The sequence below is a fragment of the Enhydra lutris genome, unplaced genomic scaffold (genome assembly GCF_002288905.1).
Source record: "Enhydra lutris kenyoni isolate GAN:26980312 unplaced genomic scaffold, ASM228890v2 scaffoldscaffold13, whole genome shotgun sequence".
In the NCBI taxonomy this organism is placed as follows: domain Eukaryota; kingdom Metazoa; phylum Chordata; class Mammalia; order Carnivora; family Mustelidae; genus Enhydra; species Enhydra lutris.
Window position 1 is genome coordinate 33,332,335 of NW_019154097.1, and position 16,547 is coordinate 33,348,881.

General features: G+C 50.5%; 1 protein-coding gene across 4 annotated transcripts in view; it reads right to left on the reverse strand.

Moving 5' to 3' along the window:
• The window catches only part of LOC111145541 (kynurenine aminotransferase 1), a 30,575-nt gene that overhangs the window by 2,200 nt on the left and 11,828 nt on the right, over positions 1-16,547 (reverse strand). For 2 of the 4 annotated variants that reach the window (XM_022500455.1, XM_022500454.1), the window contains exons 1-8: positions 10,305-10,495; positions 9,805-10,012; positions 7,732-7,790; positions 4,741-4,888; positions 2,420-2,569; positions 2,263-2,349; positions 1,898-2,026; positions 104-224 (exon numbers count right to left, since the gene is read on the reverse strand). In XM_022500455.1, the coding sequence (XP_022356163.1) occupies positions 104-224; positions 1,898-2,026; positions 2,263-2,349; positions 2,420-2,569; positions 4,741-4,888; positions 7,732-7,790; positions 9,805-10,012; positions 10,305-10,390 (988 nt within the window). In that variant the 5' untranslated portion in view covers positions 10,391-10,495. Of the gene's footprint in view, positions 1-103; positions 225-1,897; positions 2,027-2,262; positions 2,350-2,419; positions 2,570-4,740; positions 4,889-7,731; positions 7,791-9,804; positions 10,013-10,304; positions 10,496-16,547 lie in introns of those variants that run through there. The other 2 variants (XM_022500456.1, XM_022500457.1) reach the window with 1 other exon arrangement.

Below are 16,547 nucleotides of genomic sequence, written 5' to 3' on the forward strand. Positions count from 1 at the left end.
CACGGGCCCTAACCACGAGGCCTGTGTGGACTCCCAGATTGGGCTCAGGGCCCTGCCACCAATGTCCGGGGGAAGGGACAGGCCCCAGGCAGGCAGGGCTCACCGATGCTGATGTGCTGGTGACCATCGTAGACCAGCCACTGGTAGACCTCATCACTGATGCAGATCACGTCATGCTGCTGGCACAGGCTGGCCACCAGCTCCAGCTCGGCCTTGGAGAACACCTGTGGGGACCACCCCCAAACAGAGACACCTGCTCAGGGAGATGAACGGATACCACCGAGTTGGCTACTAAGGGCTTTTCCATCCCATCTTATCAAATCCCTTGCAACACTGACCCTGGGAGGTCTGTTGCGAGTTAATAGAAAATATACACGTTAGTCTCTGCCCCTAGCCCCCGGGGTTCCTGGCACAGAGCTCCTACAACCCTTGTAAATGTCTTAGTGACAGGAGCACTAATATTGGGTCTTTGACCCCTGACAACAGGGCTCCTAAAGCCCTCGTAAATTCCTTAGTGAAAAGAGCACTAGAAGTGTTTTTTTGTTCTAACAAGGTGACGCTGGGTGGGAACCTGCGTAGCTCCAGCATCAGGGCTGGTCACCAGAATGACCAAGCCATGATTAGAAGCTTGGAATTTCAGCCCTACCTGTATCCTACAGAGAGCAGAGGGGTTGGAAATGGAGTTTGATAATAATTAATCATGGGGTGCCTGGGTGGCTCAGTTGGTTAAGCGTCTGCCTTCAGTTCAGGTCATGATGCCGGGGTCCTGGGATCGAGCCCAGTATCGGGTTCCCACTCCCTGGTCAGCGGGAAGTCTGCTTTTCTTCTTCTCCCTCTGTCCCTCCCCCGGCTCATGCACTTGCTCTCTCTCTTAAATAAATAAAATCTTTAAAAAATTATAATGACTGGGGTGCCTGGGTGGCTCAGTGGGTTAAAGCCTCTGCCTTCGGCTCAGGTCATGATCCCAGGGTCCTGGGATCGAGCCCCACATCGGGATCTGCTCTGCGGAGGGCCTGCTTCCTCCTCTCTCTCTGCCTGCCTCCTTGACTACTTGTGATCTCTCTCTCTGTCAAGTGAATAAATAAAATCTTTAAAAAAAAATTATAATGACTAATGATGCCTATTGAGGAGCCTCCGTAAAATCCCAATAGTACAGGGTTCGGAGTGCTTCCAGACTGGTGAACACATCCATATACTGGGAGGGCAACACACCCAGGCCTCGGGATCCTCCCAGACCTCGTTCTGTGTATCTCTTCATCTGGCTGTTATCTCCTTTCTCATCTATATCTTTCTCAACTCCTTAATAAACTAGTAAGTGGAAGTAAGCATTTCCCTGAGTTCTGAGAGCTGTGCCAGCAAATTAATAGAAACCGAAGAGGGTGTGGTGGGAACCTCAAATTTATAGCTGGGCTGGCATCTGAAGGGCGGGCAGCCTTGTGGGGCTTAGCCCTAACCTATGGAATCTGACGCTACCCCAGCTGGTATCGTAGAACTGCCAGGTGTGGGGCCCCCCGACACCCGAGGTCAGAGTGTTGTAAGGGCAGTGGTTGTATGAGGGGATAGACACCTGTTGGACAGCTGGATTTTCCTCTGTGTCAATTCTGTCATGTTCCCATTGGACATATGAGAAAATACTCCAAGAGGTGAGGTCACCATTCCCAGGGTCTCAGGGGTCACAGAGGTACCCAGTCTGCTCCAGCAACCAGCACTTCCACCTTCCAAGGGGATTCCCACCCCTGTCCCTGGGACCTTGGGGAGTCTTGGTCCTCAGAGCTCATTACAAGTTGCCTTCCCATTTCACAGATGAAGAAACTGAGGCCCAGTGCAGTAAATCAGTAACACAGCAGGGACCTGAACCCAATCGGGAGGGGTTCCTGGAGGGCGGTCTCTCGGGTACCTTTCCCACGGGGTTGTTGGGTGTGTTGAGGATTAGGGCTTTGGTACGAGAGGTAAACTTGCTGGCCAGCTCTGTGGGGTCCAGCTGCCAGCTGCTGGCGGAATCCAGTTCCCCGTCCTGGGTGGGGCTCTGTGAGAGGAGATGGAAGGGGGCAGCGATTAATTCCCTAGCCGACCTTCAGCCCCCAGGATTTGGCCCTCCTTCATGGGCATCTGTTTCCGCCCTCTCTCCTCTGGGACTCTGGACACCCCCCACATCCTGGAGAAACGGGCCTCCTTTCCTTCCTTCTTTCCCACCTCCCAGGGGCCCACATGACACACTCCTTGGACCCCTCTGCCTACCCACACCCTACCCAGCATCCTCACCGGCTTCAGGGTCACAAACACAGGGCGACCCCCTGCCATCAATGTCATGGGTTCGTAACAGTCAAAGAAGGGCTCCATGATGATGACCTAGCAAAAGGATCAGATTAGCTGGTCCCTTGGCCCTCATCCCGACCCAGCCCGAGCCTTGCTCACTCACCTCATCTCCTTCGTCCACTAGGGCCTGGAAGGCTGTGAACAGGGCTCCATAGGCACCCACGGTCACCAGCACATTCTTGAGCGGGACTATCTCCTGTCCCAGGAGCTTCCCAAAGAAACTTGCCAAGATCTTTGTCAGGGGTGGGTAACCCTGGCAGAACAGCAACCGTCAGCCTGCCTGGCTCAGCCTGGGCCCGCCCTCCTGCTCAACTACATCCAGGCAATTCTAGCACTTTCCAGCCACAGGCCCGAGGCAAATTTGGCCTTTCATGTCCTCCACCAGCGCTGGCCATCGAGCCTGTTCTGTGCAGGCCCAACGCCCAGGGCTAGGATTTGGTGGAGAACCGGACAGAGTGCATATTTTGTGGAGAACCGTCCAACGGAGCCCCAGGGTGGTGGCAACTCCATGACTGAAGCCCTTCCTTCTCAGTTCAAGAAGCACATCTGTGCCATCGGCTCATCCTAAAAGCCTTGCAAGACACGTATTATTTGATCCCCACGATTGGATAGGTAGAGAAACGGAGACCCAGAGATAGGAAATGACGTGCTCAAGGTCATGCACAGTTGAGGAGCAGGAAGGGGACTTTATGGAAGCACCCCACTATGAGAGGAAGGTTGGATCCATATGCTTGTTTGCTGAGGACACTTATAAAGCACTCAAGGCTAAGCCAAAGGACTGAAACCCCAAGGTCTAGAACTTCACCAACTAATTCACTCAACCAGTCTGGACCATGTAAAAATTAAAAATTTCTGTCCAGCAAAATATACCAGGAGCCAAGTTAAAAGACAAAACATTGCAGACTAGGAGAAAGAGGTCAGATATTTAATATATAAAGAGCTCTTGCAAAACAACAAGACAAAGATAGAGACCCAAATGAAGAAATGGAGTTGGTCACGAAAGAAAAAGGACTGATACCCAGTGCACATATGAAAAGGATAATAATTGGGCGCCTGGGTGGCTCAGTGGGTTAAGCCGCTGCCTTCAGCTCAGGTCATGATCCCAGGGTCCTGGGATCGAGTCCCGCATCGGGCTCTCTGCTCAGCAGGGAGCCTGCTTCCCTTCCTCTCTCTCTGCCTGCCTCTCTGCCTACTTGTGATCTCTGTCTGTCAAAAAAAAAAAAAAAAACTAAAAAAAAAAAAAAAAAAAAGGATAATAATTGAAGAAAAATAAAAGCAACAATGAAATATTGCTCTAAGAATATGTCAGTATTAAAAAGATTGGAAATGCTCAGGGCTGGCAATAGTAGGAGACCAGTGTGTTGGTGAGGATGTGAGTAAACCTTTTTGGAAGGCAGTTTGAAGATATCCATCACATCTTTAAATGCTTACACCCTTTGACTCTCTAGTTTGACTTCCAGGGATTTGTCTGAGAGAAAGGCTCACACATGTGTACAAAGATATACACACAGAGATATTCACTGTGTCATTGCTTATAAAAGTGAGATAGTCAAACCAGCCCATCAGAGCAGGGCAGGTTCAAGAATTTATAGCACAGCTAAGCAGGTGAATACCATGTGGCCCTTAAAGAGAATGAGGCTATTCTGACATGGAAAGCTGCCCATGACAAGCTGTTTAGTGAAATAAACAGGTTACAGAGCATTATAGTACGAGTCTGTTTGTGCTAAAAACCGCAAATCTCATATGTTAGGTATATGGGTGTGTGTGAGCATGTGTAAGCACTTTAAAACGTTAAAAGTTTAAAGTCTAAATGCTCAGCAAAGTAGCAAACTCTTGGTCATAGTTACCTCTGGGTGGCGGAACTGGACGAAACTCCCTCCGGGTAATTCTGACGCATACCAAAGTTTAAGAAGCATTCACTGTTTTACTAAACCAAGGACTGACAAATATTTACCCTATGACCTTTACAGAAAGAGTCTGGATTTGGAGTCAGATGGGTCAGCAGCTTGTCTTTCGAGACGCAGCTTACATGCCACCTCCTCCAGGAAGCCTTCTCTGGTCTCCCCAGATTTCATTCCCTCCTTCCTGCTCCCACAGCACCCCATCCTCCCCTATTACAGCATATCAAATACCTTTATTTTCTGCTTTTGTTTTCTTTTGTTTTCTGTCTGCTTTTCTTACTAGACCCTGAGCTCCCAGCTCATGGTTTTTTGTCTGTCTCTCCCCAGACCATGAGCGGTCCCAGGGCCTGGAACAGAGGAGACACTCAGTGAACAATGAACTACAGCCACACTGAATTCTCTGGGCTTTGCTCCAGAACGCTGATACCCATGTGGGCCTGATGTTCAGAAAGGCCTGACCCTTCCTCCCCCAGGGCCTCCTTGAGGCCTGCATCCCAGGGCCCCGGGCAAAGCTGAGACTCACAAATGCCTTGGTGTACTGGTTGAGCATGAAGTCACTGTTGAGGGCGAGCTGAAAGGCTTGAATGGCGAAGTTGGGGGGTGGGAAGTCGGGAAAGCCTTGGCCCAAGTTCACGACATCATACTCACTGGCCATTTTGCCAAACTCCACCCTGAGCAACAAACAGAGAGTTGACACCAGGCCATCTGGAACTTGGAGGTGAGCGGCTCTCTCCAGAACAGGATGAACAATGCACTGGGCTCATTCCAGAAAAACTGGGCAGTTAGCGTCTGCCCCAGACTGAGATCTGTGTGAGGGTCAAAACTGGTCCCTGCTTTGGCATTACGTGGGCCAAGCACTGGGCCAATCCCGGGTCCTATTTTTTTTAAAGTAGGCTTCACGCCCCGCATGGATCCCAGTGTGGGACTTGAACTCACAACCCTGAGATCAAGACCTGAGCAGAGATGGGGAACCCGACGCTCCCCTGACAGAGCCCCCAAGGCAGCCCTATCCTACCCATTCTTTAGAAATATTTGTTGAGACTTCCTAAGTGGATTTCACGAACTACAGTTTGAAATATGTGCTCAAGGGGCACCTGGGTGGCTCAGTTAAGCATCTGCTTAGGCTCAGGTCATGATCCCAGGGTCTTGGGATGGAGCCCCGCATCAGGATTCCTGCTCAGCAGGAAGCCTGCTCCTCCCTCTCCCACTCCCCTTGCTGTCTCTCTCTGTCAAATAAATAAAATCTTAAAAAAAAAAAATGTGCTCAATAAAAACCTTCCCATATGTATGCATATGTCCTATTCCTGAGTCACAGTGGGGATGGAGATGCTGAGGCTCATAGCGATTTGCCCGAGGACTCCCTGTTCATGCATGGCCCAGCCAGCCTTTGTTTCTACATGGGCTCCATGCAAAGTTTATGCTTTAGACCATTTGCCTGGACAGACTGGGGTCCCACCAGCCCCCACCATCTGCCATTTCTGGCATCCACTGGTGGTCACCTCCTCAGGGGAACAGAGAAGCTGAGAGGCTGGTGTGTGGTTGCAGACTGGCCGGCAGGCAGAGGAGTCAGCCTTGGCTGCATTGAATTTGCATGACAATAAATATTGTTCCATCTAAAACTGTCATTTTCTCCCCAGAGCCCCATAATACTTCTGAAGTTGCTGACACTCAGAGAGGCTAGTGACCTGCCCAGAGTCACACAGCACCTGAGGGCAGAGCTGAGATGCAAAATTGGGTGGCAGATGTTCCGTGGTAATCGAGACAAGGAAACTAAGCTCAACTAAGCCCTGCAGAGACCAGCTGCCCTCTAGGTTGGGTTCTGAACCTCTCAGGCCAGCACTCTGGGGTTAGCAGAACCTCAGGCCCTTTTTTGTTCAGACTCGCATGGCCCTCATCCCTCTGGCACCCCCCCTCCTGTCCTGTACATTCTCCCCAGGCCTGCTTCTGCTCTGCCCTGCCTTTGCCATGAGACTTGGCCTCCCTCGGCCTCAGCCTCCCCTTCTGTATAATGGGGGTGTTGGGTTCAAGAGACTGCTGGGTCTGTGAGTCAGGAAAGCGTCTTGCTGCCTCTCCCAGCCTGTCTCCTAGTCCGAGTTGGACTCTACCTTATCTGCAAAGGCCCACGAGGCTGCCCAGCCTCCCTCACAGACAGGACAGAAGGTGGCATGACCGAGAGGGGCAGTCAGACACTAGAGGGGTTTTGGGTCTGGCTCCTCTGTCCCAAACACCATGGAGTATCAGGCAAAGGATCTTTGCAAATCACAAAGTGCTGTACATGGAGGTGGGGGTGGTGCTCAGAGGGGGGTGTTGAAAGAAAAAAATGGTTGCGGGGGGAGGTGCGCTCCTGGGTGGCTCAGTCGGTTGAGCGTCCAACTCCTGATTTCGGCTCAGGTTCTGCTCCCTGGGTCGTGAGATTGAGCCCTGAGCCACGCTCTGTGCTGGACAAGGAGCCTGCCTAGGAGTCTCTCTCCCTCTGCCCCTCCCCCCACCTTCCATCTCTCCGGCGTGAGCACACCTGCTCTCTCTCAAAGAAAGAAAGAAAGAAAGATGGGGCGCCTGGGTGGCTCAGTGGGTTAAAGCCTCTACCTCCGGCTCAGGTCATGATCCCGGGGTCCTGAGTTTTCTGCTCAGCGGGAAGCCTGCTTCCTCCTCTCTCTCTGCCTGCCTCTCTGCCTACTTGTGATCCCTCTCTGTCAAATAAATAAATAAAATCTTAAAAAAAAAAGGAAAGAAAGAAAAAAGTGCTCCCATGTTTTATAAAAGCAACAGCCAACAACTTTTTTTTTGAAAGTACAGGGATGTCGGGGCGTGGCTGGCTCAGGTGGTAGGTAGAGCGTGTGACTGGATCTTCTGAGTCTGAGCCTCTGTGCTGCTGCCAAAGGTGGGGTGGGGGGGCGGTTAGGAAAAATCCCTGCAATTTTCTTACACACCTTCTTACTTCATCCATTGTATTACTAGTAACCACGGGCACACATGTCTTTCAAATTTAGAACAAGTCAACAGAGAAAAGAAATTAACCTCAGCTCATGTCCAGTGCAGAGCTGCCTGTATTTTACGTTATCTTACTTAATTTATTTTACTCTGTACTAAGTGGGAAATAAAATCCCTGGAAAGCCCCAAGCCTGATGCCTTCCTACAGCATATCATTCATTTCATTTCATACGTTGATACAGCATTTCATACAGCGTTTCGCCTTATCCTCCTAAGGCCCTTCAAGATAGATGTAGTTATCTCCATTTTGCCGCTGGGGAGCTGAGGTTCAGAGCAGGTGTCACTGCCCACCCCCACCCCCACCCCGCGCCCCAGCCAAGAGCGAGGTGAAGCTGAGATTGGAACCCAAGCCCGCGGCTCCCAGTCTCACCTCTCCCAGGCTGTGGCTGCAAACCTCAGTCCCAGCACGGTGGCCGTCCTGGGTACCCCCTAGTTAATGCAGACCCAGACCCGCCCCCAGCCCTGTCCCACCCTCACGCCCGAGAGGGGACCCCACACGCTTTCCCAGCCCTACGGAGCTCACCATGGGTTGTGGTCAATCCCGTCCAGCCGACGAGCCTGGAGCCGCTTGGCCATGGCGAACTGGAGACAGAGAGAGCAGAAGGTCAGAGCGGTGGAGACGGGCTTTTTTCCGACCACAGCCCCGGCCCCCTTGAGGCCGAGTGGCAGATCGGCACTCCCCGGGAGCCCGCCTTTGGGCCTGGCTCCGCCCCATGCCGGCGGCCCCGCCCCCACCTGCCCCACCCACCAGCCCGGGCTCCGGGGGTCCTGAGACTCCCACCAGATTCAGACTAGATTCGGACCCGACAGGCAGGCTGAGGAGGAGGAGGGGCAGCAGGGAGGGGGAGGAAGGCAACACAGTGGCCAACGTGCAGCCCGCGTTTAGGACGGCCACTTCCCTTTAGGACGGCCATGCTAAACTCAGAACAACCTGGCTGGGCCCATTTTATAGATGAGAAAAATCACATTTTTTAAAAAATAATTTTTTGGGGCGCCCGGGTGGCTCAGTTAAGTGTCTGCCTTTGGCTTGGGTCATGATCCCAGGGTCTTGGGATCCAGCCCCTCATCGGGCTCCCTGCTTGGCGGGAAGCCTGCTTCTGCCTCCCCCACTCCCCCTGCTTGTGTTCCCTCTCTCTCTATCTTTCTGTCAAATAAATAAATAAAATCTTAAAAAAAAATTTTTTTTTTAAGTAAACGTTATGCCCCACATGGGGCTCCAACTCACGACCCTGAGATCAAGAGTCTCATGGTCCTCCCACTGAACCGGCCAGGTGCCCAAGAAAAATCATGCTTTCGAAGAATATTTATCAATGTGATGTGCTGACATCAATAAAACGGGCTACAAAACAGTACGTACAGTATGATTATGTTTTGTAAAAAAATCATACCCTACTACGTATTTGTATACACGTACAGTTTTCTATGACCATATGAGTAGGTGAAAAAAAGTTTGGAAGATAAATACATCAAAATGTTAACAAAGATTCTCTCTGAGGGGTGGAATTATAGGTGATTTAACTACATGTGTGTGCTTTTCCTTCTTTCTTTCTTTCTTTCTTTCAAGTTTATGCATTTAAGTAATAATGTCTACACCCAAGGTGGGGCTTGAACTCATAACCGTGAGATCAAGAGTTGCATGCTCTTCCAACTGAGCCAGCCAGGCACCCCATGTGTGTATTTTTCTATGGTTCCATTTTTTTGGTATGGAGATCACACCATATGGGATTGATTCTGATATATGCTTTTTTTTTTTTCCCCCTTGCACGTTCTCTGAATTCAAACGTATCTCAGAATCTCCAGCATGAATCTGATTGGCATTTCCCGCCCCCTTACTAGCCCATACAATAACAGTGTATCATTGATGGGATCATGGTTTCAATGCTATATGGAATTACTGTTGAATTGGGGATACATCATTTTTAAGAAGATAGAGGGGCACCTGGCTGGCTCAGTCAATAGAACATGTGACTCTAATCTCGGGGTTGTGAGTTCAAGCCCCATGTTGGGTGTAGAGATTACTTAAAAATAAAATCTTAAAAATACATAAAATGAAGATGAGGTTGGGGGGGCAGGTGAGGGTGCATGTTAGGGCGAGGGAAGTTTGAGAAGGTTGGGGTGGGGTAAAGGGTACCAGGGTACAGAGGCATAGAGAGAGAGAGAACAATGGAGGTGAATGGAAGTGAATGAGAATAAAAAGGAGGTAAATATAATGCAAGCACAGAAACTTGGGGGAACTCAAAGGAGTGACCCTCAAGTATGACACACAGTAATTGCATTAAGTGAGGAAACAGTGCCTGTTTTTGGACTTATGTATAATGTATTCCTCAGCCAATGTCTACTGAGCACCTACTGTGTACTGAACACTGGGCTGGGCTTAGGGGATGAAGGGCAGGCAGCACAGCTCCATGCAGACCATTCAGATGCAGAGCTACAAGTTCAAGGTTAGAGGAAAGAGCAAGGGAGGGGTTCCCTCCAGGCTAGAGTCAAGGAAGGCATCCTGAAAGAGGGGCTTCATGCACAGCTTTGAAGCTGGGACCATGCCAGATCATCGGGGCTCTGGGCTGGGCAGCAAAACACGTGGGACTAGAGCACTTACAGTCTGGTGCATGCACCGAGTGAGAGAAGTTCCAGCCTTCTTTCTCTGGAAGAGCCCAGCCAGGTGCAAATAGATGGCAGCCACATTCCTGAACATGCCTCCCAGGGCCTTGGGACACTGGTGACTTCTCCAGAGGCAGAGAAGAGGGAGGAGAACGCTCTGGCCAAAAAATGGCTCCGAGGCCAGGGTATGGATTCCACACACAGAGCTGTAACAATAACAACAACAACAGCAGCAGCAGCAACAATAAGAGCTAATATTTATTGACTGGTCACTGCGTGCCAGGCATGGCAACAAGTGCTTTCTTGCCTGATTATCCCTCACACCTACAACCCCCTGACCCCCAGAAACCAGAGGGACCCTTTCAAAATGTAAATTACCTCTAACAGAAGAAAAAAAAAAGATCCAGGTGAAGATATGGATGACCCCTAACACCACAGGGAGAGTTGATCCCACATTATGTTCTGAGTCTAGAAACACACACACCTCCTGCAAATTACCTTCGTGCTAAAACCAAATCTGGATCAGATCGTGCCACTGGGTTACTAAAACACAAGGGACAGAAGAATATGTTAAATGATACCATGGAGAGGTAATCCACAAATGACTTTGTTTCTTCAACAAATAAAGTGAAGGGGGAAAAAGTCCAGGGCAGGATAGATGAAAAGAAACTTACATTTAAAAAATGAATGCAGGGGCGTCTGGGTGGTTCAGTGGGTTAAGCCTCTGCCTTCGGCTCAGGTCATGATCTCAGGGCCCTAGGATCGAGTCCCGCATCGGGCTCTCTGTTCAGCAGGGAGCCTGCTTCCCTCTCTCTCTCTCTCTGCCTACCTCTCTGCCTACTTGTGATCTCTCTCTGTCAAATAAATGAATAAAATCTTTTTTTTTTAAAGATTTTATTTATTTATTTGACAGAGAGAAATCACAAATAGGCAGAGAGGCAGGCAGAGAGAGAGGAGGAAGCAGGCTCCCCGCTGAGCGGAAAGCCCAATGTGGGGCTCGAACCCAGGACCTGGGATCATGACCTGAGCCGAAGGCAGCGGCCCAACCCACTGAGCCACCCAGGCGCCCCTGACTACTTAGGAACTTGTTAGTTCTCATTTCAGGTTCAAATCTGTGCCAGGCAGGAAAGGGTGGGTAGATCATACCATCCTTAGGCACTGTCACTCAAGGGTGGTCCTCGGGGAGCAGGGAGCAGGCTGTGGGGCCCAGGTGGGAACGCTCCCCAGCAAAGCTTCATTAGACTTGCAAATATCTAGACATCCACTGTGTGGGCTCCATTGAGGGTCCCCAAATGTTAGGGGTGAGTCTGAGGGACGAATGTGAACATTGACTGGGTAACGTATGATACGAAGAAATCAGTAATTTATTGGCTGTGCTAATGGTATCGGGGATTTCTTTCTTTCCTTGTAACAGTCCTTATATTTTAGAAATGTCTCTTTTTTTTAAAGATTTTATATTTTTTTAAAAAGATTTTATTTATTTGTTTGACAGAGGGAGACACAGTGAGAGATGGAACACAAGCAGGGGGAGTGGGAGAGGGGGAAGCAGTCTTCCTGCTGAGCAGAGAGTCCAATGGGGGACTCGATCCCAGGAACCCGGGATCATGACCTGAACCGAAGGCAGACGCTTAACCGACTGAGCCACCCAGGCGCCTCAGAGATGTCTCTCGAAGTACTGACAACATAATATCTGGGATTTGCTTCAAAATAATCCAAAATGATCCAGATGGTGGAAGTAGGAAGCGGATAGGGGAACAGAGGGAGTAAGCCAGGCCATGGGTGAGACTGGGCGGGTCAGCACACTCTACTCTACTTTTGTATGTATTTCAAAAGTTCCACACGTCTGAGGCGGAAGTCACAGCCACAACATGGAAGGAGCCTGGGCCTGTGATAATCGGGGAACCATCGGTGATCTCTGGACTTGGGGGGAGGGGATGGATCTTGTTCAAGATGCTGTGATTTTGTTTTCTTTTTCATTAACAGGAAATTAGGCCTCATGGCTAAGCCCTCATCAGTGCCCTCAGCCGCAGGAGCTCAGCAGAGACTGAGAAGTTGCGGTGAGGGAATGCATGCCAGGGGGCCGTGGGGTCTCAGTGAGAGGCTGTTGGAACTTATTATGGAATTTGGACTTCGGTGAAGTAATTTGGGGGAGGGTTCAGGGAAGCTAGATCACTTATGGTTGGATATCACAATAATCTTTTTTTTAAAAGGTTTTATTTATTAATTTATTTGAGAGAGAGTGTGCATGAGCGAGGGTAGGGGCAGAGGGAGAGGGACAAGCAGACTCCCCACTGAAAGCAGAGCCACAGGCAGGGCTTAGTCTTAGGACCCGAAGATCGTGACCTAAACCTAAGTCAAGAGTTGGACGCTAGGTTGGGGCGCCTGGGTGGCTCAGCGGGTTAAAGCCTCTGCCTTCAGCTCAGGTCATAATCCCAGGGTTCTGGGATCGAGCCCCTCATCGGGTTCTGTGCTCAGCGGGGAGCCTGCTTCCTCCCCTCTCTCTGCCTGCTTCTCTACCTACTTGGTTTTGTTTTGTTTTTTTAAAGATTTTATTTATTTATTTGACAGACAGAGATCACAAGTAGGCAGAGAGGCAGGCAGAGAGAGAGAGGGGGAAGAAGGCTCCCCGCTGAGCAGAGAGCCGGATGCGGGGCTTGATCCCAGGACCCTGGGATCATGACCTGAGCCGAAGGCAGCGGCCCAACCCACTGAGCCACCCAGGCACCCCTTTTTTTTTTTTTTTTAAAGATTTTATTTATTTATTTGACAGAGATCACAAGTAGGTAGAGAAGGGGCGCCTGGGTGGCTCAGTGGGTTAAAGCCTCTGTCTTCGGCTCAGGTCATGATCCCAGGGTCCTGGGATCAAGCCCCGCATCCGGCTCTCTGCTCAGCGGGGAGCCTTCTTCCCCCTCTCTCTCTCTGCCTGCCTCTCTGCCTACTTGTGATCTCTGTCTGTCAAATAAATAAATAAAATCTTTAAAAAAAAACACAAAGAATTGGACGCTTAACTGACTGAGCCACCCAGGCGCCCCCCAATAATCATATCTATAGGGAAGCAGGTTTGAGGCTGGCTATACTTGGAGAAGCAGCCACCCAGGTGTGCCAGGAGAGGGGGGCGCTGGGTTTCCCGTGGCTTTGACAACGTTCACGTCCGTTTGTGTTTAGACATGATCGCAGAGCATTGTGTTTTTTTCTGGATTTCTTATGGTCGCAGCGTGGCCTTGTCTGATACTGGTGTTCCGTGCAGTTGTGTTCAACACAACACAAGTCCTATCTGTGGGTGTCAGGCCAGCTCCTGGATTCTAGAGGCTGCTTTTCTCTTCCTAAATCCTCCTACTAAGAATAAAATCCAAAATCTTTACCATGTTCTAGAGGGCCCCGTTAAATCAGCTGTGAGGCCACCTGTCCCAGCCATTTCCTGCCACTGTCCCTTTCACTTGCGGTCCACCCCCGGCCACACTCGCCACTCCCGTCTACCTGTTAGTTGTGGCCCTATATCTACTCTCCTTCTAGAGCAGCATCTGCAAACTTTTTCTGTACTGGGCCACAGTATATACTGTGGGCTTTGCAGGACCTACAGTGTCTTTCACAGCTCCTCAGCTGTGGCAGGGGGAGTCTGCTTCTCCCTTTCCCTCTGCCCCACTCCCCTGCTCATGCTTCCTCTTGCTCTCTTTCCTAAAAAACAAAACAAAACACCAACAAAAAAACTTAACAAAAAACAAAGCTGTATTAACAAACCCTGGCGGCAGACCAGGGTTGGACTGGGGACCCTCCTAGCATCTGGAACTCTCAGACATGTCCACGCTGGGCCTCCAGCAATTTGTCCATCATGTTTAAGTTTTCATCCCCCAGAACTGGTCCACGTGGAGGTCTCTGCTCCCCTAAGTCACGATTGTCTGTATCTGCTGGTTTGTCTAATGTTGGAGGCAATGGTTTGTCCCGTGACTTCCTTTCTCAAATGGGCCTAAGGTGTTGATTTTTCGATTTGGCCAGCTTTCTGCTTGCGAGGATGTTGGGATGACTTCCAAGCTCCTTATGCACAGGACTGGAAACCGGAAGTCCAATGAAACCCGCCTGTTCATGGAATTTCATCACTACCTGTGGAATGCTCTAACTTCACTACAAAAGAGAAATAAGCGAAAATAATTCATAACGCAATAGTCAGGCTTGCCCACTCTAGAAGATTCCATGAAGTAGATAGCTGCTTGCGCCTGCTTATAAGAAGTAAGTTCAGCCTGACCAGGGCAGCTACCCAGCTAGTCCCTCCTTAACCCCGACGCAGCCCAGCCTCTTCCCCTGGGGTCTTTCAAAGCATCTCAGAGCACTGACAGGCATCCATTCTGTCCAAAGGTGGGGCACTGCCTCCCTCCGTTCTTCAATCATCAGCTTCTCCAGAGCATCTTCTGGGGCCCGGCCCTGGCCTGGGGCTGAGACTACAGTAGGGACCAGGAGCTGTCAGCAGGGGTAGGAGGGAGGAGAAGAGATGCCCCCAAGCACTGTCTCCCTTATTCATCCTGCAAGTATTTCCTCATAAGTACAAAGACATGTTATGGTTTGAACTGTGTCCTCCAAAAGTGTATGTTGAAGACCCCGGGCATCCGTGAGCGGAAATAGGGTCTTTGTAGATGTGATCTATGTAGAATAAGGTCATACTGGATTCGAGTGGACTTTATTCCAGGATGACTGGTGTCCTTCGAGGAAGGGAGAAGAGACACAGACACACAAGCAAAAGGCCATGGGAAGACAGAGACAGAAATGGGGGTTGGGGAGGTGTCTGCAGGCCAGGGAGCTCCACGGATTGTCAGCAACACCACAAGCTAAGAGAAAACCATGGGACAGACTGACCTCTAGAGGCTTCGAGAAAGCATGACCCTGCTGACACCTTGATTTGGGACCTCTAGTCTCCAGAGCAGTGAAAGAAAAACTTTTGTGTAAAACCACCCAGCTTGGCGGGACTTTGGGCTGGCAGCTCCTGGAAACTAATGCAATGGGACACCAGAGGGCGCTCCATGCACGGGTTGGGGGAACCTGGGAGTTTGGGAGGGCTCCCTGGAGGAAGTGGCATTAGCACAAAGCCCCAAAGCAGGGAAAGTGAGCCTGGTGGAGAGGGCGGTGCAAAGGCCCGGGAGCGGAGGAGGGCTGGGAGATGTCAGGGGCTGAGAAGTCCTCTGGCCAGAGTTGATGCTCTAGTTTCTCAAAACTGAGTCACTTCCCAGGGGAACCCTGCAGGAAGTACTCCCTGGTGGCTGTAGCTAGAAACCAGAGCTTGGAGCAACAAAAGTAGTGTAATTATTATCTGAGGAAGGACATTCCACTGGGTGTCATATGGGGGGGGAAGTGTCAGTGTGCCTCAGCCTCAATCAGCCAGGGGACATGAAGTCCATGGTAAAGTGTGAGTGTAGTGCTGGTCACAGGAGGCACCTTCTGCCTGTTGCAATGTTCTAGGGGGACGGGCTGTCCTGCTTGCTCAGGATTAAGGGATTTCTCGGGACCGGGACCATCCTGGGCACATGGGGACGGTTAGTTTCCCTGCTGAATACAGGGATGGCTGCCCTGTTCTGGGCCCAATGTCCAGCTGATTCCTCCAGAGGGACCCTCTTCTGTCTCCTGACCAAAATCTCCGGATGTCCAGCAGAACAATCCTCTCTCTGACACCCTCGCCCACATCATTTCACATCTATGAATTCTGTCCTTTCTTCTAAAGTGACAGTACCTCCTCTGCCCTAAATTATACCTCTATCATCTCACTGGATTCCAGTGGTGGGACTAATATTAACATAATCAGCAATCAGCTCTAATCTCCCGAGCGCTTACTTTGTACCAGGCACTGCGCTAAATGGTGACTCCATATGTCATCGGACCCTTTTAACAGCCCTGGAAAGCAGGTGCTTTCCTCACCTCCATTAACAGGCAAAGACACTGGTAATAATGATAAAATAACAATGAACACTTATACTGAGCTCCCGGAGATTGGAGAGGGGTCTGCAACAGCCAATGACCAGCACAGGGCAGAGGGTCACACCTCCAAGGGAAAAGATCCCAGCTCATGGCTCTCGCCTCTCCTCTGCCACCACCACAGACCCTCACCTGCTCTGGGCACTGCCTACTCTGGGGAAAGGAGGTGCCTTGGAGTAACTTGGCTCCACAGAGGGCAAAGAGAGCCTGTGCTGGATGAGGATGTGCTGAAGCAGTCGCACTGCCTCAGGGCTGGAGCTGGACACCAGGAGCCGCTTCTCCTGCAGCAGACTGCCCGGGCAGGGGGTGCCTGGTGTGTGTGGGCTGGGGCAAGTCTCAGGCCATGGGAGTGAGCAGCACACTGTACCATCTGTGGGGCAGTTCTGTCCTCCTGTTGCCAAACTCCGTGCCTGAATAATTCCCTGGAGAGATGATTAGAACATAGACTTCGGGTGCCTCGGTGGCTCAGTGGGTTGAGCCTCTGCCTTTGGCTCAGGTCATGAGCCCAGGGTCCTGGGATCCAGCTGAGCCCCAAGTCAGGCTCCCTGCTCAGTTGGGGAGTCTGCTTCTCCCTCTTTCTCTCCTTCTGACCACGCCCCACCTGCTTATGCTCTCTTTCCATCTCAAATAAATAAAATAAAATCTTAAAAAAAAAAAAAAAGCACAGACAAATGGATACTCAGGGGCAGATACTCAATGGGAAATAAGGGATTTTGGTAAAGTCACTCATATTTTATGGATGGAGATACTAATGACCAGGGAGGGGAAATGACCAGGCCAGATTCT